At 50.9% G+C, this 26,916-nt stretch overlaps 1 protein-coding gene across 4 annotated transcripts; it reads left to right on the top strand.

The window, feature by feature from the left end:
- On the top strand, positions 1-26,327 carry SLC7A10 (solute carrier family 7 member 10). Of its 4 annotated transcripts, none has more exons than XM_049864274.1 (11): positions 1-296; positions 18,788-18,992; positions 22,183-22,334; positions 22,625-22,750; positions 22,820-22,973; positions 23,846-23,969; positions 24,056-24,159; positions 24,479-24,575; positions 24,809-24,958; positions 25,554-25,731; positions 26,024-26,327. In XM_049864274.1, exons 1-11 carry the CDS (start codon positions 146-148, stop codon positions 26,230-26,232), a joined length of 1,650 nt encoding a protein of 549 aa, XP_049720231.1. In that variant the 5' UTR covers positions 1-145; the 3' UTR covers positions 26,233-26,327. The 4 variants fall into 4 exon arrangements, with proteins under 4 accessions (XP_049720231.1, XP_049720232.1, XP_049720230.1 ...); XM_049864275.1 differs by having other exon boundaries at positions 4-296; positions 25,974-26,189; XM_049864273.1 differs by lacking the exon at positions 24,056-24,159 and having other exon boundaries at positions 77-296; positions 26,024-26,095.
- The last annotated feature ends 589 nt before the right edge of the window (positions 26,328-26,916 follow it).

Below are 26,916 nucleotides of genomic sequence, written 5' to 3'. Positions count from 1 at the left end.
CGGGCCCCGGGCCAGCGCATGCGCCCGCCTTTGGGCGCTGTCCGGGCTCGAGGGCAGCGCGCGCACAGACAGACGACCGAACGGACTGGCTGCCGGCCGGACAGACTGGGGAGCGCTGGGAGCGGGGACGCGGCGGGACAGCGACATGGCGGGGCACACGCAGCAGCCGAGCGGGCGCGGGAACTCCATCCCCGCGCCCTCGCCCTCCCCCAGCCCAGGCCCCGGCCTCGGCGCCTCGGAACGGGTGGCGCTCAAGAAGGAGATCGGGCTGGTGAGCGCCTGCACCATCATCATCGGTGAGCGGGGCCCGAGGCGGGCGGGTGCCCAGGACAGCGGGGCCGAAGGCTGGGGGCTGTACAGCGGCTCGGAACGCGGGCACCTCCTCTCCGGGCGCTCCTACCGGGTCTGCGACGGTGAGACCACCGGCGGGTGGACACGGGACCACCTGCAGTGTCTCCCCGCAACGTGCGATCTGACAGTCAAGGCAAAGGCTGACAGAGCGCCCACACAGCTTCCTGTTCCCACTTCCCCAGGCGCCCCGAATTTTTTTTTTTTTTTAACCTGAGAAAGATTCAGGTCTTGTTCACCGCTGGAATCTTCGCCATGCCTTTACTTGGTTGTGGGACTTTGGCAAGTCAAGTACCCTCAGTTTTTTCATCTGTGAAATGGAAATAATGACTACAGCCCTTCCTTGAGAGCCAGAGCCTTTCTAGTGTGGGGCTGGGCAGGCAGGCCCCCTGAGATCCTAAGTTCTGGGCCATGACACCCGCTGAACCCCTGCTGTGTGCAGGTGCATTGTGGCACAGGTGATTTATTCTTCTAAAGCCAGCCCACAGGGGAGAGGAGCTCAGAGCAGGTAATCACTGCAGAGTTTGGCAGGAGGATGCAAGGGAAGCAGCCAGTGGCTGGGGGAGACCAGAGATGGAGTGGACAGCCCAAGCCTGCCTGAAGACCAGCACTCCCTGGGTGGGGGTCCTGACATTTGCAGCCTCCAGCCCTCTGGTCCAGCTTCCACCTGTGAGTGGATGGGTTTGTCCAGCCCCCAGTTCGGTGAGCAGAGGGCTCAGGAGGAGAGAATGGTGATTGGGTTTTTCTCCTTCTGCCCCAAGTCACAAACTCTGGCTCCTTGGGAACTGGGCCTGGGTCCCCATCAGGTGCCTCTGTGTCCCCTCCTGGGGGGACCTGTTCTGTCACCTGTGTCCCAGGAGATGGATGCCTGGGGCTTTGACCGTTCTCAGCCTACTGCCTGTCCAGCCTCCCCCTTCCCCAGCCAGTGGCAGTTGCTTGTGCATCGAGCATCCCGAATGGCCACCCACTCTCAGACCCCTGAAAATGGAGAAAGCGTGGTGGCTCAGGAGGCCAGGCCCAGAGTCTCCACTTCCTCCTCCTCTGCCCCCACACTGGGAGCTCCCAGGCCAGGGTTGGGGCTGACTCTTGGCTGCCCTCACACTTTCATTGAGCATTTCCCCTGGACTCAGCCCCTAGGCAGGTAGCTCTGCTGTCTCACGCACTTGCCCCTAGAGTGGTATGTCCCAGGAGCTGACCCTGCATGTCCCTGCCTGGCTGTCTGCTGGGAAGAAGGGCTAGCCTCCCCCACTTGGCTGGGGGACTGGTTCGAGCTTTTCCCTGCCTCCCACTCTCCCTAGGAGCTGCCCTCCTCCCAGGAAGAGGAAACATGCTTGTCATAGACCGGCAATGGTGCCAAGAGGATGGCCATGTCTGGGGCCAAGTTCAGGGCCTGGCAGATGCAGGAAGAGACACAGCTCTTCCTGGGCTGCCTCTCTTAAGCCCAGCATCTTAAGCTGTATTCCTACCCTGCCCCTCACAACCCACCCTCCTCAGGTCAGGCAGAGGCAGCCAGGCCTCTCTCTCTCCCTGAAAGATGGCCGTGTTGGTGGAGGGGGAAAGAGGCCTAGCTTAAACACCACACCCCTTCTCTGGGGCAGACCCTGTAGAAATTTTCCCCTGGTCTACCCTTACAGCTCTGCCACCCTTCAGTCCATTCTTGTTGTTCCAGGTTCTCCTCCCACCCTGTTACCCCCAGACCTTGAAGGCTGATCTGGGGAGACCAAGGCACGGGATGAGGGGTGACTTGGCCAAGGGCACTGGATGCAGGACCAGAACCCCTAGCCGAGGGCACTCAGTGGGGGTCCCATGACCCTGGTTTGGGAAGCGTGGAGGGTTACAACAGGGCAGGAGGCTGGACTGGGCAGGAGACAGGCAAGGGGAGAAGTAACCTGAACTAGAAAGTGACAGGGAGATGAGGGTGAGGCAGTTGTAGATAAATCAGGATCTGCATTGTCCTCGCCACCTGATTTTTGAGAACCATGAGTCCTGCTCTATAACCTGTCCTTGTTTGTCACCACTTACTGAACTTATCTCTAAAGTGTCCCAACAGAGCCCCCAGGCGATCCTGTTCTTCCTTCACGCTCTACCCCCCCACCCCATCCCAGGCTGAGGAGCGGGGCTTCAGGACTGGGGAGCTGAGGCAGGGCTATGAGCAAGGGCAAGGTTCCACCTGAACCATGTTCAGGACAGCACCTGCTGGCCGCTGCAAGGAGGCGCTAGAAGGGACAGGCCAGAGAGAGCAGGGCAAGCTGAGGCAGGAGCCGAGAAGGACAACATTGTCACATCCAGTATTTGTTCATACACCTCTTAGTCCGTTACGGTATGAAAACACATGTTCCCCCTTTGCAAGATGAGAATTTTTATACCCATTTTACAGATGTGGAGACTGAGGGTTGGAAGTTAAGAGACACTGCTGTAAGTGTTGGACCTTGAATTTGGAGCCAGATTTGGACCCAGGTCTGAGTAACCCCAGTCCAATGCCCTTCTTCATACTGACCCGGTGCTGGACAAAATTGAGGCCAGATTCAGTGCGGGGGAAGGCTGGGGATTAAGCTAGGTTTCCCGAGCTCACCTGACCAGGGTTTACTGCGCTCCCAACTCCACTGTGGACAAACAGGTGGACAGAGAAGTGCCTCCGGGGGCTGTACACACAGGGTCTCTCTTTCTGACTCAGGGATTTCGGCCAGCTCTCTCACCCAATCCACACCCAGGGAGGGACCTACCTAGGTCCCGGCAGAGTGGGGGTTATACCTGGGTCTTCTCACCAGGCTGCCCCTTCCTCCACTCTCTACATTTGACCCCAGAATCCAGCTCATCCAAGTGTTTGTGGGTCAGGCTCAAATATGCTCGGGGACTCAGGGGTCTGGGTCATGAGCCCCATCTCCTCAGCAGCCACTCTCTGCTCAAGCAGCCTTGGCCAGGTTCTTTTCTGTGGTCTCTGGGACTGGAGGTGGCTGGACTGCTCAGAAGATGGACCTCTCCAGAACCCCAGCCCCTCTTCAATGTGACCCTGAGGAGACATAATCCCACCATAGGAGCTCCTCCTCCATGCCTCACTATAGTCCCAATTTACAGATGAGGAAGCTGAGGATCCGAGGCTGCAACCAGCCCAAGGGCAGATGCCCTTGGTGTGCTCTGGGACACTGGACACATTCATTCATCTATTTAACCAAGATTTATGGAGTTTTTACTGTGTACCAGGCACTGTCCTGGGTGCTAGAGACACAACAGGGAACAAAACACAATCCCTGTTCTCCTGGGGCTGGCATTCCAGTGTGGGGGTCCAACAGCAAGCAAGATAAGCAGGCCAAGTACATTGTAAATGGGGCAATGACAAGTACTAAAGTGAGAAAATTAAGCCGAGGAAGAGGATATAGGGTGTTGGGGATTCAGATGGGATCCCAGATGTAGGGGCCTTGCAGGCCCAGGTAAGGACTTTGCCTTTTTCTCTGTGTGAGATGGAAGCCCTGAAAAGGTATTGAGCAGAACAGGGATAGGATGAGATGGAACTTAGGTCTTAACAGGCTCCTTCTGGAGAAGAGGCTGCGGGGAGCAAGGCAGAAGCAGGAAGCCTGGCCAGGAGGCTACTGCAGACCTGGTCAGAAGACCATGCTGCCTTGGAGCAGGGTGGTGGCAGCGGAGGTGCCGAGAGGAGACCTAGATCCAGATACATTTGGAAGGCAGAGCCAGAGGGCTTTGCTAATGGACTGGGTATGGGGTGTGGAGAAAGAGGGGCGTCGAGGTTCTGGCCTGAGCAGCTGGGAAGATGGTTTGCTGTGTATTGATTGGGGGACGACTCGAAAGGAGCAGGTTTTACATTTGCGATGTCTATTTGTTCAGTAGTTAATTGGATATTCAGGGTTAGTTTAGTGGAGAGGTCTGTACTCACAAAAACCCAGTGCCCTCGAGTCGATTCCGACTCATAGCGACCCTATAGGACAGAGTAGAACTGCACCATTGGGTATAAATTTGGGGTTGCCAGCAGATAAATCATATTTACAGCCAGGGGATTGGACAAGAGGAGCAAGGGCGTGAGTGTGTAAAGGAACAAGAAGAGGCCCCAGGGCTGAGCCCCGGGCACCCAATGTTTAGAAGTCAAGAGGGATCAGGAGGAACCAGCAAAGGAGTCAGAGGAGGCGCAGCCATGGTGGTAGGAGGAAGTCAAGGAGAGGTGGTGTGCTGGAGGCCAGGTGAGCAGGGAGGATCCACTGTGCCAATGCCGCCGATGGGTCTGGTAACCTGAAGCCTGGAGCTCATCAGTGACCTTGACAAGACTCATCATGGAAACAGGGAATGGGCTGAGGCTTGCTGGACAGGTTCTGCTGGGACTGCTCAGGCTCCGCAGCGCTGGGCTGGGCCAGGCAGGACTGCGCAGAGCAGGCAGACAGGGCTCTATGCTTCTGCTCACCCCCTCTCTTGAAGGGAAAGCCGGTTAGGCCAGAGGTGCATGCCAGGCAATTAGCGCTTCCAGGCATGTTCTGGAAATGCCCCCATTCCCTTCCCTGGGCTTCTGCCAAGACCTCCGTGGGCACATCTGTCCTCCCAGAGGGGTGCCTGACACACGCTTACCATGAGGATGCTCTTGTGCAGGGGGGCTAGGCTTTATCCAGGTCTCAGCACGGTAATGGGCAGGGACCTCCAGGGCAGGGCACTAGTTCCTTGCCCCAGAGTGTTGGGGCCCCATGGAGATCAGGGAGGTGACAAGACCAGGTCTTCAGAGACCAGATGGGCTGTCCTAGGGTGTCTCCAAGGTGGGTGACAATAATGAGATCCGTAAACACTTCCGGGGACTTCAGGTGTGCAGCTGGGGCCAAGAGCGTGCCTGCCTTACTTTCTATCACAACACTGATATGCACCGCAGTTCACAGATAAGTCTCAGAAAGGTGAAATAGCTGTCCAAGGCTCCACTATGGGGACCTGGGATTCCACCCAGATCTGGCAATTCTCAACTAGTAAGCACCCCTGCCCGGGGCCTCAGAGGCCTTGGACCTACTGATAGGAACATGGAGCTTTTTCCCAGAGGCCTCATGGTCATATTCTAAGCAGGAGGTTCTGGAAGTCATTGCCCAGTGCAATAAAAGGAGACCTGGTCCACAACCAAGTCCCAACCAGGCCCAGGAGCCCCAGAGCTGCCTGGGACCCCAGGCATCTCTCTCCACCAGGCCAGCAAGCCCCTGTGACAGGAGGATGCCCCCTTGTGGCCATGCTCACTGGAACAGGCACAGGACTAGCCCCAGTGGATCTCCTGTCCTTTAGGGCTTGGGCATCCCATCTCAGCAGGCCAGGGCACAGAGCTTCCTTCTGGGAATGCAAGATCCTCACAGGGAGGCAAATAGAGGAATCGCTTCGTGTCTGGCCTCTGGGCACCATGGGAGTGGCTCAGGGTCCACGTTATAGGGGCCAAGGCAGGATGTCAGGGATGTTATAGGGCCTCCCCAGGGAGCTGAGGAGAGGCCTTCCACAGTGGGGGCTATGCAGCCCCTGAACAGACTGTCTCCTCAAGGCCAGGCAGATGTGCCTCTGCCAAAGTCAGGGTTGCACCTTCCTCTGCTGCCCCCTAGCCCAGTGGCCTCACCTGGCAGATGGGGAAACTGAGGCCCAGAAGGGTAGCACCAGCCTGGGCTCATACTACCAGCTCCTGAATGTGTTTCTAGGGATGAGGAGTGGTGCCCAGAGGCCTGGCCTGACATGACCTCCCTCCCCGCTCCTCAAATCAGACTGCACATTCCCACACACAGGCAGGTGGCTTGTTGCACACACGACCTCCATGGTCCACGGCTGCCTCCCAGAAATAGGTCAGCGCGCACCGCAGCAGCCGCCAGGGAACAATGGCTCTTTCTTCCTTCCTCTGCGGAAGCCGGGTAAGCCCCATCAGGCCAAACATCTTAATGTGATAAAAAACCACCCAGCACGGGCTGCGAGAAAAGGGCAGGCAGGAAGAGACTCAGGGAAGACCTGCTGGTGGTGGGCACCCATATCCCTTTCTACCTGCCCAGAGCTCTGGCCCCACTGGGCACCTGCGGGGACCACTGGGTGCAGGGGAATGTGGAGACCTCAGAAGCTGCGTCTCTGCAGTCAGTCACACACCTGGGCATTCAGCCATGTGTTCCAGCCCATCCCCTGGCCCCTGGCCCTCCCCCCTTCCTCCAGAACAGGATACCCCAAGTCCGGGCTTGTACATGGCTATTCCCACCCAATCAGGCAGGCCTGATTCAGCCTGGGCCTGCACACCAGGGTCTGAGACTGGGGGGGCTTAGGCCTGGGCCCTGACCCCTGCAGCATCCCTCAAAGCTGTGACGGTCCCTTTTCCACCTCCTCTGTAATCACCCTGGAGCTGGGGGCCCCAGCCCTGTCCTTGGCTTCCACCCTCCACCTTCTTTCACTCTGCAGCACACCCAAGCCGACAGCCCCTGTGGCTTCTTGCAGAGCGCTGCCCACCTCCACTGAGGCAAGAGCAGCCGTGGACAGAGATGGGATTTTCCCACCACCTTCAAGCACGGACCTGGGGCAGATGCTGCAGGTTGCCCAGGCCCAGAGCAAGAGGCAGCCCAGGGCCTTAGAGATGCAGGTGCTGTTCCCAAACACCAGTTCTTTGGAGCTATTTGGGGAGAGGTCCTGACCTGTAGACTGAGGCCACATGTCCAAAACAATACTGAATCTCTAGCCATGGGGCACAGGGTTAGTGGTGTGTCCCTTCCTGACCCCAGCCAGATGTGGATTCCCCAAGGACTACGCAGAGTGGTGGGTTCTCTAAGAGGCAGGTGGCTCAGGGCCCTGGATGCTCCCTTCGCAAAGGCACCTAGCTCCTTCCAAGGCCACCCAGCCCCCGCTGGCTTCCAACCTCACTGGCTTTTGGCAAATTTTGCTCCGCCAGGTCCTGAGAACAGAGGCTCTGCCTGCTGGATAGAGCAAACTCAAAGGTCCTTTAGAAACCTAACCGCCCACCCAGGCCCTGGGCCCCCCAGGGTTGATGAAGGAGGCGGCCTCTCTCCCCCTGCAGGCAAGCGGGGGGTGCAGCTTACCTCTGGGGGCTGGGGGGCAGGAACTCCTTCCTCCTTATCTGGATGTATTTAGGGCTCCTGGGATGTGACCAGAAAACCAAGCGGCGTGTCGTGGCTGTCCAGACTGGAAATCTGTGTCGGCCAGGGGTGGGGGCAGGGGGGAGCACCAGGGACAAGGAGTGAATGCAGATTGGCAGCTGCAGCTGTGTCCTCGTCCAGCCCCGCCTGTGGGCCTGGCAGGTGGAGCAGCAGGGCTCTGCCTGAGGGACCTTACCCCCTCCCAGGCCCTGGTAAGTGGGGGCAAGCCTCCTGGAAGGGCCGAGCCCCCAGGTCCTAACAGGGTTGACTCTGGTTCATGTGGCCTTTGGGGTTATTTCCTGTTAGACAGGACCTGGTACCGATCTCCAGTAACAGTCTGATTCACTTGCACAGAGGAAGAACCACCCCCCTTCAAAAGGGGGCCCCAGAACACAACCGCCCTTTGCTCTGGCTGCCTGCCGGGGAGCTCAAGGCTAAATGGACACTTGCAGAATCTCACCAATCCCAGGAACCAGCTCTGCAGTCCATGACTCGACTGTGAGCATTTCCCATCGCTTAAGGAAGCACAGGCACCTGCCCTGTCCGCTCCCGGAGTCAACAGGGGTGCCTCTCCGCCTGCCCACCCTTTGATTCCACTTGTACCTGAGCCTGGGAAGCCTGCCACCCCTCTTGGAGGGCCAGGCGGGGACTGCTGCCCCCATTTCACAGATGAGAAAATCAGTCCTGCAAGTCAAGTCATTAGTGCCATATTGGACATCAGGCCATTTACTCATCCATTGGATAATTAAGTCCCTGGGTGATGCAAACAGCTAATGAACTGGACTGATAACAGAAAGGTTGGTGGTTCAAGTCCACCCAGAGGCCTTTCAGAAGAAAGGCCTGGTGATCTGAAAAAATCAGCCATTGAAAATCTTCTGGAGCACAGTTCTACTCTGACACATATGGGGTTACCATGTGTTGGAATCGACTCAATGGCAACTGTGGGCTAGTTTAACCAACAGATATTTATTGAGCACCTACTATGTGCTCAAATACTGATGTGAGCGAGAGCAGGTGCCAACTGGTGAGGTTGCAGACACTGTACATAGAATCACACCAGTGAAGATGCAAAGCATATCTTGAGAATGAGCAGAGGGCTTCACACACAGTCTCTCATTTACCCCTCACAGTTACCCCATTTTACAGATGAGGTTGGCTGGGTGAGCAGGCAGGGCCTCACAGGAGGGATCAAGGAGAGGGCTCCAGGCCTGGTGACCCCAAGCCACAATTTTCCATTGTGTTCCTGGGATGGGGAATGGTGACCCCTGCTTGCAACCAGTGAGCAGCCCCAAGTGGGCGTGGGGCAACCATCTGTGTCCATACACCTGGCCAAGCTGAGAGTCCGGGCTGCTTCTGCCCTGATGGTTGCTGACCAGCCAGCCCCTAGCCCTGAAAATCCTCCAACTTTTCTCCCTCATCCTGCTTTCCCCTGCCCAGGATCTGAAACATTTTAATGGTGCTAAGAAACAAGGTCGCTTTAGGGTCTGTGTCTGCAGCCTGGGTTCTAGCTCCGAGAAGACCCCAGGAGGCTTGGGGGAGGAGCTTTCTGGTGGGAAAGGGGGAGATAGAAGATGAACAAAGTACACAGCAAAGTGCAGGGATCCATGGGGCTGTCACATGGGAAGAGGAGCCCAAACCCAAAGTAGTCAAGGAGGACTTCATGAAGGAGGTGCCATGAATTTGGACTTTTTTTTCCCAGTGTTTTACTCAGGAATTGTTAATTTGCAAGGGATAGAAACCTCAATTGAGTGACTCAAGTAAAAAAAGGGATTTATGGGAAGATTTAGGGAAACTTCTTGGAGCCTCATGCAGGGTCTAGAGTTAGGCACATCAGCTTCACCCTTCTCCTCCTCTCTGGACAAATTCCTTCCACCTACATATGCTTCATCCTGGCTGCCTCAAAACTCCCAGCTCAGCGTTTGTGTTAAATTTCCAGGAGAGAAACTCTCAGGGGCCCAACTTGGGTCAGACGTCCACGGACCCAACAGTACCCGCTCCAGATCAGGTTCCTGCTCTGCCTCTGTTCAGTGTTTTTTCTCTACCCAGCACCCTCCCCCTTCATTTCCTTAAGAGGCTCTTTATTCTTCCGGAGACTCCAAACAGAGCACAGGTTTGCTCACCTTCCTTAAAAAAAAAAAAAAAAATTGCATCAGGAAAACTCATCTAGATAACTAAGACTGAATCTAATAGAAGTTGTTGAAGACCTCTGTAATGAAAACTACAAAACCTTGTCTGAGAGAGATTTCAAAAATTCTAATTAAAAAAAATTTTCTTTCTTTCTTTTTTTTTTTATATACCATACTCATTCACTGGAAGACAAGGTAAAAGAACAATATACAGATATACACAACAACATCGATCTTACGGATAGAATGTCAATCTAAAGAAGGCAGGCAAAAGAGTATGCAGTAAACTCTAATTTAGTTGAAGGTTAAGAACAGGAAAAACTAATTCATGGTGATAGATGTAAGAAAATTCAGTTACTCTTGGGAGGTATTGACTCAGGGGGCCTTCTAGAGTGTTAATAGTATTCTTTTTCTTGATCTGGGTGGTAGTTTCATGAGTATCTACATACGTATTACGTAAAATATGTATTATACATTTTGTGCACTTTACCCTATAGCTCAATCTTTAAAAAGGTAAAAAGAAAAAAGCAACGGGAAAGCATTGAAAGGTTTAATGCAGGTGAATGACACAATTGAATTTTTAAAAATTTTTATTGTGCTTTAAAAGTGAAAGTTTACAAATCAAAATCAGTCTCTCATACAAAACCTTTTATACACCTTGCTATATACTCCTGGAAACCCTGGTGGCATAGTGGTTAAGTGCTACGGCTGCTAGCCAAAAGGTCGGCAGTTCATATCCACCAGGTGCTTCTTGGAAACTCCATGGGGCAGTTCTGCTCTGTCCTATAGGGTCGCTATGAGTCAGAATCGACTCGACGGCAGCGAGTGTTTTTGTTTTATATACTCCTAGTTGCTCTCCTCCTAATGAGACAGCACACTCCTTCCTTCCATCCTGTATTTCCAAGCCCATTCAGCCAGCTTCTGTACCCTTCGGCCTTCATATTTCCACTCCAGACAGGAGCTGCATACGTAGTCTCCTGTGTCTACTTGATCCAAGAAGCTCACTCCTCACCGGTATCATTTTCTGTCTTATACTCTAGTGCAATCCCTGTCTGAAGAGTTGGCTTTGGGAATGGCTCCTGTCTTGGGCTAACAGAAGGTCTGGGGACCATGACCACCGGGGTCCTTCTAGTCTCAGACCATTCAGTCTGGTCTTTTTATAAGAATTTGGGATCTGCATCCCACTTCTCTCCTGCTCCCTCAGGAGTTCTCACTTGTGTTCCCTGCCAGGGCAGCCATCTGTTGTAGCCGGGCACCAACTAGTTCTTCAGGTCTCAGGCTGATGTAGTCTCTGATTTATGTGGCCCACTCTTAGTCTTGGGCTCATACTTACCTTGTGTCTTTGGTGTTCTTCATTCTCCTTTGCACCATGTGGGTTGAGACCAACTGATGCATCTTAGATGGCCACTTGCTTGTGTTTAAGACCTCAGACACCACTCTCCAAAATGGGATGCAGAGTGTTTTCTTAATAGATTTTATTATGCCAATTGACCTAGAAATCCCCTGAAACAATGGTCTCCAAACTTCCACCCCTGCTACACTGGACTTCAAAGCGTTCCGTTTATTCAGGAAACTGCTTTGCTTTTGGTTTAGTCCAGTTGTGCTGACCTCGCCTGTATTGTGTGTTGTCTTTCCCGTCACCTAAAGTAGTTCTTATCTACTATCTAATTAGTGAATACCCCTCTCCCTCCCTACCTCCCTCTCCCTTCTAGTAACCATCAAAGAATATTTTCCTCTCTGTTTAAACTATTTCTTGAGTTCTTATGATAGTGGTCTTATACAATATTTGTACTTTTGCAACTGACTAATTTCACTCAGCAAAATACCTTCCAGATTCCTCCATGTTATGAAATGTTTCAGAGATTCATCGTTGTTCTTTATCAATGCATAGTATTCCATTGTGTGAATATACCAGAATTTATTTATCCATTTATCCATTGGTGGGCACCTTGGTTGCTTCCATCTTTTTGCTATTGTAAACAGTGCTGCAGTGAACATGGGTGTGCATATAACTGTTCATGTCAAGGCTCTTACTTCTCTAGGATATATTCCAAGGAGTGGGATTGCTGGATCGTATGGTAGTTATATTTCTAGCTTTTTAAGGAAGCACCAAATTGATTTCCAAAGTAGTTGTACCATTTTACATTCCTACCAACAGTGTGTAAGTATTCCAAGCTCTCTACAACCTCTCCAGCATTTGTTATTTTGTGTTTTTTGGATTAATGCCAGCCTTGTTGGAGTGAGGTGGCATCTCACTGTAGTTTTGATTTGCATTTCTCTAATGGCTAATGATCGTGAACATTTCCTCATATATCTGTTAGCTACCTGAATGTCTTCTTTAGTGAAGCGCCTGTTCATATCCTTTCCCCATTTTTTAATTGGGTTGTTTGTCTTTTTGTTGTTGAGTTTTTGCAGCAACATGTAGATTATACAGATCAGCTGTTGATCACAGATGTCATAGCTAAAAACTTTTTCCCAATCTGTAGGTAATCTTTTTACTCTTTTTGTGAAGTCTTTAGATGAGCATAGGTGTTTGACTTTTAGGAGCTCCCAGTTATCTAATTTCTCTTCTGGTGTTTGTGCATTGTTAGTAACGTTTTGTATACTGTTTATGCCATGTACTAGGGCTCCTAGCATTGTCCCTATTTTTTTTTCCATGATCTTTGTTGTTTTAGATTTTGTATTTAGGTCTTTGATCCATTTTCACTTCATTTTTGTGCATGGTGTGAGGTATGGGTCTTGTTTCATTTTTTTGCAGATAGATATCGAGTTATGCCAGCACCATTTGTTAAAGAGATTGTCTTTTCCCTATATAACTGACTTTGGGCCTTTGTCAAATATCAGCTGCTCATATGTGGATGGATTTATGTCTGGATTCTCAATTCAGTTCCATTGGTCTATGTATCTGTTGTTGTACCCGTACCACGCTGTTTTGACTACTGTGGCAGTATAATAGATTCTAAAATCAAGTAGAGTAAGGCCTCCCACTTTGTTCTTCTTTTTCAGGAATGCTTTTTTTTTTTTTTTTTTTGCTTATCCAGAGCCTCTTTCCTTTCCATGTGCACTTGGTGATTTGTTTCTCCATCTCATGAAAAAATGTAACGCATATTTGGATTGGATTGCATTTTATCTATAGATCGCTTTGGGCGGAATAGACATTTTTACAATGTTGAGTCTTCCTATCCATGAGCAAGGTATGTTTTTCCACTTATATATGTCTCTTTTGGTTTCTTGTAGTAATGTCTTATAGTTTTCTTTGTATAGGTCTTTTACGTCTCTGGTTAGATTTATTCGTAAGTATTTTATCTTCTTAGGGGCTACTGTAAATGGTATGGATTTGGTGATTTCCTCTTCATTGCTCTCCTTGTTGGTGTAGAGGAATCCAACTGATTTATGTATGTTTAACTTGTAACCTGATACTCTGCTAAACTCTTCTATTAGTTTCAGTAGTTTTCTTGAGGATTCTTTAGGTTTTTCTGTGTATAAGATCATGTCATCTGCAATAGGGATACTTTTACTTCTTCTTTGCCAATTTGGATGCCCTTTATTTCTTTATCTAGCCTAATAGCCCTGGCTAGGACCTCCAGCACAATGTTGAATAAGAGTGGTGATAAATGGCATCCTTGTCTGGTTCTTGTCCTCAAGGGGAATGCTTTCAGTCTTTCTCTGTTTAGGATGATGTTGGCTGTTGGCTTTGTATAAATGCCCTTTATAATGTTTAGGAATTTTCCTTCTATTCCTATTTTGCTGGGAGTTTTTATCATGAATGGGGGTTGAACTTTGTCAAATGCCTTTTCTGCATCAATTGATAAGATCATGTGGTTCTTGTCTTTTGTTTTATTTATGTGGTGGATTACATTGTTTTTCTAATGTTGAACCATCCCTGCATACCTGGTATGAATCCCACTTGGTCGTGGTGAATTATTTTTTTGATACGTTGTTGAATTCTATTGGCTACAATTTTATTGAGGATTTTTGCATCTAAGTTCATGAGGGATATTGGTCTGTAATTTCTTTTTTTTTTTTTTTTGTGGAGTCTTTACCTGGTTTTGGTGTCAGGGTTATTCTGGCTTCATAGAATGATTTTGGGAGTATTCCATCCTTTTCTATGCTTTGAAATACCTTTAGTAGTAGTGGAGTTAACTCTTCTCTGAAAGTTTGTGGAATTCTCCAGCGAAGCCATCGTGGCCAGGGCTTTTCTTTATTGGGAGTTTTTTTTATTACTTTTTCAATCTCTTCTTTTGTTACAGGTTTATTTAGTTGTTCTGCCTCTGTTTGTGTTAGTTTAGGTAGGTAGTGTGTTTCTAGAAATTTGTCCATGACCTCTAGGTTTTCCAATTTGTTAGAGCACAGCTTTTCATAGTACTCTGTTATGAGTCTTTTAATTTCAGTTGGGTCGGTTGTAATATCACCCATTTCGTTTCTTATTCGGGTTATTTGCTTCATCTCCTGTTTTTCTTCTGTCAGTCTGGCCAGTGGGTTATCGATTTTGTTAATCTTTTCAAAGAACCAGCTTTTGGTCTTGTTAACTCTTTCAATTGTTTTTCTGATCTCTATTTCATTTAATTCTGCTCTAATTTTTATTATTTGCCTTGTTCTGGTGCCCTAAAGTTTCTTTTGTTTGTTGCTCTCTATTTGTTCAAGATGTAGGGATAATTCTTTGATTTTGGCCCTTCTTTTTGTATGTGTGCATTTATTGGTATAAATTGACCTCTGAGCACTGATTTAGCTGTGTCTCAAAGGTTATGATAAGAAGTGTTTTCATTCTCATTGGATTCCATGAATTTCTTTATTCCATCCTTAATGTCTTCTTTAACCCAGTCGTTTTTGAGCAGGGTATTGTTCAGTTTCCAAGTGTTTGATTTCTTTTCCCTGCTTTTTCTGTCATTGATTTCTACCTTTATGGCCTTATGGTCAGAGAAGATGCTTTGTAATATTTCAGTGTTTTGGATTCTGCCAAGGCTTGCTTTATGACCTAATATGTGGTCTATTCTAGAGAATGTTCCATATGCACTAGAAAAGAAAGTATACTTGGCTGCTGTTGGGTGAAGTGTTCTGTATATGTTTTTGAGGTCAAGTTGGTGAACTGTGGCATTTAGCTCTTCTGTGTCTTTATTGAGCTTCTTTCTGGATGTTCTGTCCTTCACTGAAAGTGATGTGTTGAAGTCTCCTACTATGATTGTGGAGCTGTCAATCTCACTTTTCAATGCTGTTAGAGTTTGTTTTGTGTATCTTGAAGCCCTGTCGTTGGTTGCATAAATATTTAATATGGTAATATCCTCCTGATATATCGTCCCTTTAATCGTTGCATAGTATCCTTCCTTATCTTTTGTGGTAGATTTAAGTATGCAGTCTGTTTTGTCAGAAATTATTATAGCCACTCCTGCTCTTTTTTGATTGCTGTTTGCTTGATATATTTTTTTCCATTCTTTGAGTTTTAGTTTGTTTGTGTCTTTAAGCCTAAGGTGTGTCTCTTGTAGGCAGCATGTAGACGAACCATGTTTTTTTATCCATTCCGCAACTCTCTGTCTCTTTATTGGTGTATTTAGTCCATTTACATTCAGCATGATTATAGAGAGGTATGAGTTTAGTGCTGTCATTTTGATGCCCTTTTTTATGTGTTGTTGACAGTTTCATTTTTCCACTTACTTTTTTGTGCTGAGTAGTTTTTCTTTATAAATTGTGTGTACCTCTTTGTCTATTGTAGTTGAATTTGTTTTTGCTGAGTCTTTATGTTTTTCTTGTTTTTTATTTTGAGGTGTAGGATTGTTAGTTTTCTTTGTGGTTACCTTGATATTTACACCTGTTTTTCTAAGTTTAAACCTAACTTGTATCTCCCTATATCGCCTTGATTTCTTCTCCATATGGAAGATCTATGCCAACTTTATTTAGTCCCTCTTTATTGATTTTGTTTGTTTGTTTTTTATTGATTTAATGTTGTCATTTTTTATATAATGACATCACTGATTCTGTTTTGAGTGTTTTTTTATCTTGATTTGTTTTTATGATTTCCCTATCTGAGTTGATATCTGGTTGCTCTGTCCTGTGTTCTAGTGTTGGGTTGATATCTGATGTTATTGATTTTTCTAACCAGAGAATTCCCTTTAATATTTCTTGTAGTTGTGGTTTGGTTTTTGCAGATTCCCTAAGCTTCTGTTCATCTGTAAATGTCTTAATTTCGCCTTCATATTTGAGAGACAGTTTTGCTGGATATATGGTTCTTGATTGGCCATTTTTCTCCTTCAGTGATTTATATATGTCATCCCATTGCCTTCTTGCCTGCATGGTTTCTGCCAAGTAGTCCAAGCTTATTCTTATGGATTCTCCTTGTAAGTGACTTTTCACTTAACCCTGGCTACTCTTAAAAATTTTTTCTTTATGTTTGGTTTTGGCAAATTTGATTATAATATATATTGGTGACTTTCTTTTGGAAATCTACCTTGTGTGAGATTCTATGTGTATCTTGGATAGATATGCTTTCATCTTTCATATGTCAGGGAAGTTTTCTGCCAACAAATCTTCAACAATTCTGTCTGTATTTTCTGTTATCCCTCCTTGTTTTGGTATTCCAATCACTCAAGTTATTCTTCTTGATAGAGTCCCACATGATACTTAGGGTTTCTTCTTTTTTTTTTTTTTTAATTCTTTTATCTGATTTTTCTTTGACTGTATTGTTGCCAAGTGTTTTATCTTCAATCTCACCAGTTCTGCCTTCCACTTCCACAATTCTGCTCCTCTGACTTTCTATCGAGTTGTCTAATTCTGTAATTTTATTGTTAGTCTTCTGAATTTCCGATTGCTGTCCCTCTATGGATTCTTTCAGTTTATTAAATTTTTCATTATATTCTTGAATAATCCTTTTAATTTCTTCAGCTGCTTTATCTGTGTGTTCCATGGCTTTTTCTGTGTATTGCCTGATCTCCTGCCTGATCTCTTGAAGAGTTCTGTATATTAATCTTTTATATTCTACATCTGGTAGTTCCAGGAATACATCTTCATCCGGGAGAGTCCTTGATTCTTTGTTTTGGGAGGTTATTGAAGCAATCATGGTCTGCTTCGTTATGTGATTTGATACCAACTGTTGTCTCCAAGCCATTTATAAGTTATTGTATTAATTTATTTTATGTTTGTTCACTGTGTCCTAGTATCTTGCTTTCTTTTGTTTTGATATGCCCAAATAGGCTACTAGAGTGAGCTAACTTGATTACTGGAGCCTTTGAAGCACTAATGTCCTGTTACCAGATGGCTAGAGCTGTTACCAGGTATATGAGCCTAGGAATCCATTCACTATTCTTGTATAGATTCAGCTCAGGTGTCGTTATAGTCAGTCACCTAGTGTGTGGTGTAGGCTCTCACCTACTGTCTTAGAGGAGCAGTGGTGATGGGTGTATCACAGGTTTCTGGTAGCAGCTGGGGGTCACACTCGGAGGAAAGCAGGAAGCTGACAGCCTTCCCCAAGTGTCAGTGAGGAAGGAGCATTCTTGTTCTCTAGAGTGCTCTGGTGGGTGGGCTCTGTAGCTGTACCTTAGGCACCCAATGCTTATACCTGTAAAGACTGGTAGGCACCACTATCCTTGGACCCCTTTCACGGGTGGCTAGGTGGCGTGGATGGAGCCTCCAGTCCTCAGGCCCATGCTCTGGGTAGGTGAAGGCCCTGTTTAATTGGCAGAGTAGTATTGAACCTCCAAAACCTGCTTCTCCACCACACGGCTGAAACAGTTACAGTCAGGCCTCAAACAGATTCACCTTTGCAATGTAATAGCTAGATCCTATCTGGTGTAGTTGAGCCACCTGGATCCATGCAGGGGTGAAGGACAAAGTCTGTGGATCACTTGTGCCTGGACTGGAGCCACTTCTGTTCTGAGCTTCCAAATTAGGGGAGTTGACAGAGTATTTTCCCCCCGTTTGTTAATTTGTTCCTTCTCCAAGGCCAGGAGAATGGCTCAGGCATTTCAGCAGAGCCTATCTCAGGCCCTGGGAAATCAATTAATGAAGCCAGCTGGGGCAGAGGGAGAAGGGATCAAGTAGATAGGAGAGAGTTCTTTCAAAAGAAGGAGCTATTAGATCCATGTGGTAAATCAGACAAAATCACTTGCCTTGTGCCAAGAGCGCTGTTTTATCTCAGATTCCAGAGGTGTGTGGAGTCTGTGTGCACTGGCTGGGTCCCTGCTGAGATCACCCAGGGGATTAGGGCTGCATCCCTCACTTGCCTTCTTTTGCTGAAGTAGCTGTGTCCTAAACCCCACCGCCAGTCCTGAAGCTGTCAAACCAGAGGATCAGGGGTGCCTGCACTTCGGTTGCCTTCTTTTGCTGAAGCAGCTGCTTCCTAAATGCTGCGGCCAGCCCCGCTGTAGACACACCACAGGGTCAGTGGTGCACCACTCTGCTTGCCTTCTTCTGTTGAAGCTGCCATGTCCCGGGAAACTACCATCAGCCCTGCCACAGTTGCACGAAGGAACGCGCCAAGAAATCGGATCTGAGGTGGTGCCACGAGCTCAGAAACTCCTTGCTGCCTCTGCACCATCTCTCCCTCCCCCGTCACTCACTCCGATTCCTTAACTTTGTCTTTGGTGCTCAGGGTTCCTAGCTTGTCATACATATAATCAATTCACTTGTTTTTTTGGGTCTTTGTTGTAAGAGGGATCACCGGAAGCGTCTGACTACTTTGCCATTTTGGTCCCGCCTCACTGAATTTGGACTTTGGCCAATAGAAAAGTGCCAGGAGAGTGACATGGTCAAGGTCTTGTTTTAGGAGGTCAGCTCTGGCCAGCAGGTTGGAAGGCCTGGTGGCTAGAAACTGACAAGTCAGGAGGCCTCAGCTGGGTCAAGGGGCTGAGTCTGGGCCAGGCAGGGATGCATAGGAGGTACCACCATCCTGCCATCTTTCAGGGGGAAGAACAGACTCATTTGTGCTTGCTCCACACTATGGGTTACGTGGGGGTGGAGGGACTTAGACCAGGACCAGTCTCTGGCACAGAAGCCTAGATGTTCAAGGTGCCATTTCCCATGCATGGGGATGGGTGGGAAATGATGAGCTCAGAGTGGGACTTGTTGGGTTGGAGGGGCTAAGCAGCATCTGCAGGCCTCAAGGCCCACCTCCTTCCAGCTCCCAAGGGAGTGTCCCTGGCTCCCTTCCTTACTACAGCATCCAGAGCCCCACAGAGAAGCCTGGGCTACTCAGGGGGACCCAGGCTGGACCAAGGCTTGATGCCGCCCCCATCTCTCTACCTGCAGGAAACATCATCGGCTCGGGCATCTTCATCTCACCCAAGGGTGTACTAGAGCACTCAGGCTCTGTGGGCCTGGCCCTCTTCGTCTGGGTCCTGGGCGGGGGCATCACTGCCCTGGGCTCTCTCTGCTATGCGGAGCTGGGAGTCACCATCCCCAAGTCCGGTGGGGACTACGCTTATGTCACAGAGATCTTCGGGGGCCTGGCTGGGTGAGTGTGGGGTACTGGCAGCTTCTCCGGAACTAGATGGCTAGTTGGGCTATGGGCCTCGGTTTCTGCTTCTGCTTCCACATCGAGGGAAGTCCTAGGGGTCAGTGGAGAGAAGGGGTTGGGAGGTCGGGCAGCCTTCCAAGGCCAGGTGAATGGTACCAATGCCCACCCCAGCCCACTGCCTGCCCCTTTCAAATAAAGCTCCCTCTAAGCCCCACTCCCCACTCAGTGCTTATGAGTGGGGAGGCTCTTGGTATCTCAAACCACTAGATAGTTTAGTATCCAAGCAAAGAGGGGGACTTGTTTTTAGTAAACCCATATGCAGGGGGAGGGGTGTGGGACGGAGGCCTGATGTTCCTATCACACGCCCTGCAAGAGGTCTCCTTTAAGTAGCTCCCTCCAACATTCCTTTTGGACAAATAAGCAACATCATGATAAACAGGGAAAAGATTGAAATCATCCAGGATTTCATTTTACTTGGATTCACAATCAACACACATGGAAGTAGCAGTCAAGAAATCAAAAGATGTGTTGCACTGAGCAAATCTGCTGCAAAGACCTCTTTAAAATGTTGAAAAGCAAAGATGTCACCTTGAAGACTAAGGTGCACCTGATCCAAGCCATGGTATTTTCAGTCGCGTCATATGCATGTGAAAGCTGGACAACGAATAAGGAAGACTGAAGAAAAACTGACAACTTTGAATTGTGGTGTTGGCTAAGAATATTGAATATACCATGGACCACCAGAAGAAGGAACAAATCTGTCTTGGATGAAGTACAACCAGAATGTTCCTTAGAAGAAGGATGGCAAGACTGCGTGTTACACACTTGGGACGTGTTATCAGGAAGGATCAGTCCCTGGAGAAGGACATTATGCTTTGTAAAGTAGAGCGTCAGCGAAAAAGGGGAAGGCCCTCAACTGGATGGATTGACACAGTGGCTGCAACGATGGGCTCAATCATAACAACAATTGTGAGCATGGTTTTGTGGTACATAGTGTCGCTACGAGTCGGAACTGACTCAACGACACCTAACGACAACAACAAACATTCCTTTATTGATCAGTGAACATTTGCTGAGCACCTACTGTGTGCTAAGAGCTGAGGACAAGGGGATAAAAAGATCCATCCTCTCCTGAAGCTGTTCCCAGTGCAGTGGGGAACAGCAATTCACACGTGGTGAAGACCTAGAAAATCCTTGCTTTGGTGAAGTGTGTGCAAGAGGCAGCTGCCAAGCAGCCAGGAGAACAGGGTACACGCCTCCTAGGAAGAGTGCCCAGGAGAAACCACATTTGCACCAAGGCCTGGAAAAAGGGTAGAATTTTTCTAGGCTGAACAGGCAGAGGGTCAGTGTGTACAAAGGCTGTGTCCTGGGCAAGCACAGTTATGGCTGCTGCAGCCAGGGGACAAGGTCAGATTCATGGGCGGGTGTTGTGACTTTGAGGGGGTTATGGGGATGGAAGCTGTTCTGGTCATTCAGATGAGTGATGCCAAGGGCTTGAACTAAGGTACAGGCATATTTCAGAATAATTTAGGAGCCTAAATTGGGAGGATGTGATGGCCAGCGTGGCATGGGGGAGGAGGGGCACATTGGGGGTGACACCTGCTTTCCCATCAAGAGGGTCCCCAGACTACATGCCTTCCCTGAAAGGGGAGGTGGAGATTTCAGGGAGGCGCTGGCCACATTGGTGGGACCTGTAGCACATCCAGGGAGATGCTTAGTCAGGTATGAGGTGAGAGGTCTGGAACCCAGAGGAAAAGTCCGGGCTCAAGTATACAAAGTTTGGTTCTGAGGGATGTGGGTCGAGGGCCCATAACTAGGCGGCCATGGATGGAGCCCTGGCAGGGGTGCACACCTCTGTGGGTGTGTCTGTGGGTGCCTGCCTCCGGGGAGAGGGCTTACAAAGAATCCTCCCAGCTGGGGCTGGGAGAAGGTGGAAGGGAGAAGAGGGCCCAGCACCATGCCCCATGGGCACCCCAGCATGGAGGGGCGGGCAGAGAGGAGCACCCAGCAGGGGAAGAAGGCCATGGACCTGGGGCATCCAGGATCCAAGAGGAGGAGGGTCTTAGTTTCTTAAGGCTGCCATTAAAATACCACAAAGTGGATGGCTTTACAGGAGAGAAATTTCTTTTCTTGCAGTTCTGGAGGATAGATGTCTGAATTCAGAGCGTCAGCAGGGCCATGCGCTCTGTTGGCTCTAGGGGAAGACCCTTCCTTGTGTCTTTCAGCTTCTATAGCCCTGGGCGTTTCTTGGCGTTCCCTGGCCTGTGGGCAGATGCTCATGTGCCGTCTTCTCCCTGTGTGACTCTGTGCCCACGTCTGCTCTCCTTTATATGACGCCACTCAGAAGGGAATAACATTAGGACCTGCCCTGCCCTGGCACAGCCTCATTTAACTTAACTAATGACAAAAGAAAACCCCTATTTCCAAACAAGGTCACATTCACAGGTACTGGGGTGAGGACTTCAAGATACCCTTTGGGGGGATACCACTCAATCCATAACAGGGAAGGCCATGCAAAGCGAGGGATGGGTACAGGGCTACAGAACCAAGATGAGCACCAAGAGGAACCCACCAGTGGTCACCTGTGTCCCTACCCTCTAGTGCTGCCCAGGCCTTATAAGACCACCCCTAAAACAGACTCTCCCTTGGGGAGAGGCAGAGCCCTCGGGAACGGCTCTGGCCTCACAGCCTTGAACACAGGCACCCCACCCACACCTGGGCACCTTGCAGAGGTGTGATGCAGGCAGAAGGGGGTGAATCATTCCCCACAGGAGCTAGGGCCCTTTATAACGCCAAGGAAGTGGCTCCTCTCTGGTCCCTGCACCCAAAGGTAAAGGTTTCTGTCAGGAGGTGCCACGACCCATACCCACCACCTGCTGATGAGGCTGCAGGGCTCTGCTGAGAGCAGCCTGGCCAGCTCAGGAAACAGCCTGTGGCCACGGGAGCTAGGCAGTCAGTAGAAAGCACTGGGTTCTGCATCCCCCAGCCCAAGGGCAGCCCCCTATTGTTTAAATGTGATTAGCCTTCTCTGTTAAAACCATCTACAAATAAAGCAGTGAGACCACGACAGCGTCACCCCTGCCTTCCTGTACCTAAAGCCTCTTCCCAGCACCCTCGCTAGCCCTTGGGTGCGCATTCCAGGGTGGAAGCCCAGCACCCCACTCCAGCCCTCACATGTTCATTGCAGCTTCCTGCTGCTCTGGAGCGCTGTGCTCATCATGTACCCCACCAGCCTGGCCGTCATCTCCATGACCTTCTCCAACTACGTGCTGCAGCCCGTATTCCCCAACTGCATCCCACCTGCCGCCGCCTCCCGCATCCTCTCCATGGCCTGCCTGAGTGAGTCCCTGCCCTGGGGCCCCAGGCTGGGCCTCCATCCCAGAGCAGTCCGACTGCCCAGGCCCACTCCAGCTCCCTGCCCCTATTGGGAGGGCTTTGGGAGTGGTGTTCCTCCAACAGCCAGTCCCACGAGAAGTTGGCTTCTGGGCTTAAGGTGCTCTGCACTCCAGCTAGTGGGGGCATGCCCTCCTCCTACTGCCTGGGCTGGCCTTGGCTGTGGCCTCCAGTGAGGGGTCTCGGCCTCAGGTGCCCACCGGCTGCCTGCGCCAGTAACTGCCTTTCCTCCCCAGTGCTCCTGACATGGGTGAACAGCTCCAGCGTGCGCTGGGCCACACGCATCCAGGACATCTTCACGGGTGGGAAGCTTCTGGCCCTGTCGCTCATCATTGGCATGGGCTTTGTCCAGATCTTCCAAGGTAGGGCTGGGTTGGGCACGTGGACAGGGCTGGGGAGATGATGCTGACCCTTGACCTCTGGATCCCCAGGACACTTTGAGGAGCTGAGGCCCAGCAATGCCTTCTCCTTCTGGATGAAGCCCTCTGTGGGCCACCTGGCCCTGGCATTCCTCCAGGGCTCCTTTGCCTTCAGTGGCTGGAACTTTCTCAACTACGTCACCGAGGAGCTGGTGGACCCTCGAAGGTGAGTGGAGAGGGGCGGGGGCCGGTGACCAGAGAGGCAGCACCTCTTAACTCTTGTCCCAGGACGAGGCTGTGATGCAAGAACCCCAGGCAACCGGTGCTTGGTAGGCTGGAGGCAGCACCCTCAGCCAGCAATGGGGCCCAGTCCTCCTCATTGAGGACCATTGCTTCTGTGGCTCGGACTGGTCATTACCCGACCACAGCCTGTGAGTTACAGGTAAGTCCCTGCCGCCCCCCAGGAATGGCTCTGAAAAGAAGTCAAGACACTTGAGCGCTAGCCTAGCCTGCTCCATATGCTGTGGAGTCACAGCCCTCACTGGGCCTCTGAAACGCTGGGTATCACATGTCCCCCTGCTGTAAATGGAGTCAACTATTTGCACTTGGCCAAAAAGCATACACGTGCATGCCACGTGGTCCCTAGAATAAAGCGGAGGACTCCATCTGATGCTCAGCCAGAGATCTGGACAGCAGACAGTTGCAGCTGTAGAAACACCCGCAGGGGGCAGGGGAGTTGAGAGAGTCCCAGGGAAGACCCTAGATCTGTGCACTGGGCCCTCCCCAAGGCTAATCTTGGCTGTACGCACAGTTCTCATCCTATGCAGACATTAGACCCTATCCTCAGGGTATGATGTGACCCAGCTCCCCCACCTGCACTTCTCCACCAGCTTGTGCCCAGGCCGGGGTAGGGTAGGCAGATGGCAGTGCTTAGTGCCCTGGGAGCAATGCTTCCTGGTTTCCTACCCCAAGGCTCCCAGCAGACAAAGGAGGTGGAGACTCAAAGCCGCTGCCTCGGCTCCTGCTTTCCCCCACCCCTGGGCCCCGTCCCCACCCCACAAGGAGCTGACGCTGACGAGCTCCCACGACTGCCCACAGGAACCTACCTCGTGCCATCTTCATCTCCATTCCACTGGTGACCTTCGTGTACACGTTCACCAACGTTGCCTATTTCACCGCCATGTCCCCACAGGAGCTGCTGTCCTCGAACGCGGTAGCTGTGGTGAGTGGGGGCCCCTGTGGGGCCCTGGCTTCTGCCCTGGCCCCCATCCCCCACCTCATGCACAGCCTTTCTTCTGTACCCATCAGACCTTCGGGGAGAAGCTCCTGGGTTACTTTGCTTGGGTCATGCCTGTTTCCGTGGCGCTTTCCACTTTTGGAGGGATCAATGGCTACCTGTTCACCTCCTCCAGGTGACTGGGCTGGCGGGGGGGAGAGAGCAGCTGTGGCAAGGTGAGGCGGGTGCTCTGGTGTGTGCAAGCAGGGAAACCCAGCCAGGTAGAGTCCACCTGAAGCTGGGATGGTGAATTTCCCAGCAACAAGTGTCTGATCCCAACTCTGAGGTAAAGAAAGCAAGAAGGAGGCAGGCTAGATGAGGTGAAGAACTGCCCAGTGGGACTGCTTGTCCCTGGAACAGGAAGTCAGAGGTGACAGCTCAAGAGGGACATCAGGTCCAGAGCTGACACCCAGCGCCGATCTCACGGCCCCCACATCTCTGTCCCCACTCCTCAGGCTATGCTTCTCTGGAGCCAGGGAGGGGCATCTTCCCAGCCTGCTGGCCATGATCCATGTCAGACGCTGCACCCCTATCCCCGCCCTCCTTGTCTGTGTAAGTTGGGGGACCAGGCTGGGTGGGGCTCATAGTCAGGGCCACCCAGCAACAGTGGGGTTTCTGGGGTAATGGTAGGGGTGGGCCCTGGCCGTGGCGGCAGCCCACAGAAGGTGTGGGAAGGGGCTGGGCTCACCCTGACCTCCTGGCCTGAGCGAGACAGGCCCAGGGCAGCCTGCAGAGTTGGCAGGAGGCAGCAGGACGCCAGCCCTCAGACCTGGGTGCTCCCCCAGTGTGGGGCCACAGCCGTCATCATGCTCGTGGGAGACACATACACTCTCATCAACTACGTGTCCTTCATCAACTATCTCTGCTACGGTGTCACCATCCTGGGTCTGCTCGTGCTGCGCTGGAGGCGGCCGGCGCTCCACAGGCCCATCAAGGTGAGGCCCAGGCGGGGGAGGGAGGGCTGCCCTGTGTGTCGAGAGCTTTGGGTACCATGAGCGGGGCAGGTGATCACAGTGACAGTGACTCAAGCTTTTCCCACATGCTGGGCACTGCTGGGGGCTTTACCTGCACTTACATATTTAATCCTCATGACAACCCCACAAGGTGGGTGATTTTAATACTCCCCATTTAATTTGCTCAAGGTCATGCGGGCAGCTAGCGACAGAGCCAGGATTCCCTGAGCCCAAAAGAAAGTGAGCTAGAGGTCTGTCCATTTGCATATAAATTCTGGCCCTGGAGAAGTACTCAGTGCCAGAAATGCAAAACACCAAAACATAAGTGACCTTCAGCCAAGTTCCGCACCGCCACCCCCCCCCCCGCCCCCCGCCGCCCAAACACACCATGTGGGGCTCAGAGCGGCCGAAACTTTGACAAATCCTCAACAATTTGGCAGACTGACCATTCCATGAATGGCTCCCAGTGGGCTGGTCTGCTGCCAGGAGAGGTACCAGGGAAGGAAGGGAAGCTCCTCGAAGCTGTGGCGAGGTGGGGTGGGTAGGCTCCTTTGGCGCTTATGCACGTTCTCCCCAGGTGAACCTGCTTGTCCCAGTCATGTACTTGGTCTTCTGGGCGTTCCTGTTGGTCTTCAGTTTCATCTCGGAGCCAATGGTCTGTGGAGTCGGGGTCATCATCATCCTCACAGGGGTGCCCATTTTCTTCCTGGGAGCATTCTGGAGAAGTAAACCAAAGTGTGTGCAGCGACTCACTGGTGAGTAAGGCAGCTTTCCTGAGGTGGCAGGGCCTGGAGATGGGACCTTGTTAGGGCCAACCCAAGAGCTGAGGTGACAGCACAAGGCCCAGACATGCCACATGTCCCCCCGAGATGTGGCCGAGGGGCCCAGGACCAAGCCTACAGGGGGAACAACAGACACCTGCTTGGGGGAGGTGTCATGTGGTGGGGCCACCACTGTCCCAGAGGGCCAGCCCCAACGTCCATCTGTCCGTCCTCAGAGTCAATGACACGCTGGGGCCAGGAGCTGTGTTTCGTGGTCTACCCCCAGGGCTCCCCGGAGGAGGAAGAGAACGGGCCCTGCCAGCCCTCCCCAATCCCCACCTCGGACACGCCCTTGAAGACACAATGAGATGCTCGAGGAGGCTGAAGCAGCTGTTTCTGTTTACATGTTGTTTATTGAGGAGGTGTTTTTGCAAAAACTTTTTTTCATTGTTGTTGTTTGGAAAAAAAGATCTGATTCTTAGACGCCCGTCATAAAGAAGTCCTGAAGATGTGGACTGGGTTCCCTGTCTTAGCAAGGCCCTGCTAGCCTTTCCTGAAATGGTCTATAAATAAAACGGGGCTGGTTGTTTGCTTGCGCCCAGGTGAATCCCTGGTGGGCCCTGAGAGGGGCTGCAGAGGCGTAACTTGGAGGTGGGCATGCATGGTGCTGGCTGGGGAAGGTGCCAAGGCAGGCTCCAGGGGAGGCCCTTGGCATCTGGGGACTCTGAGTTTGACCCAGGCATTCCCTCTCTCAGGCTGGCTCCTTTGGCTGCCTCAGGCATTGTGAGGTCCAGAGCCACCTCTCCCCAGAGGGAAGGAAGTCTGTGAAGGGGCTCGTTCTGCCCCTCACCCAGGCCCCCAGTGCCAGCCTGAGTCTCAGCACCCAGGAAGCCCCTGTGGTTCTCAGCTGGCATTGTTTTTCTTCCCATAAATCATCACGGACCCAATGTCAGAAACTTCAGAGCCTCAACCGCACCTTCCTGGTTTACAGATGGGGAAACTGAGACCCTGAAACAGGGTGGGATGGATTTGGGCACTGTGGGTTGGTGGCTCCACCTCAGTCCCCTGAGTCAGCAGAGAGGAGTCTCCTGGGGGCCTCTGGGCCTGTAAGTGGGCCCTGTGGCTTCCTCTGCCTCCTACCCACATTCCCAGCCCTGGGGGTCAGGAGACTGACTCCTC

Source organism: Elephas maximus, chromosome 21, assembly GCF_024166365.1.
Source record: "Elephas maximus indicus isolate mEleMax1 chromosome 21, mEleMax1 primary haplotype, whole genome shotgun sequence".
Taxonomy (NCBI): domain Eukaryota; kingdom Metazoa; phylum Chordata; class Mammalia; order Proboscidea; family Elephantidae; genus Elephas; species Elephas maximus.
Note: the sequence above shows the minus strand (reverse complement) of the source record. Positions and strands in the feature narration are given on the sequence as shown.

Bases quoted from the DNA above. Each gene is read 5' to 3' on its own strand.
- SLC7A10 (XM_049864274.1), top strand. From the start codon at position 146: ATGGCGGGGCACACGCAGCAGCCGAGCGGGCGCGGGAACTCCATCCCC. The intron at 24,576-24,808 runs GTAAGTTGGGGG...GTGCTCCCCCAG, and splicing joins TCCCCGCCCTCCTTGTCTGT to TGTGGGGCCACAGCCGTCAT. The intron at 25,732-26,023 runs GTGAGTAAGGCA...GTCTACCCCCAG, and splicing joins GTGTGTGCAGCGACTCACTG to GGCTCCCCGGAGGAGGAAGA.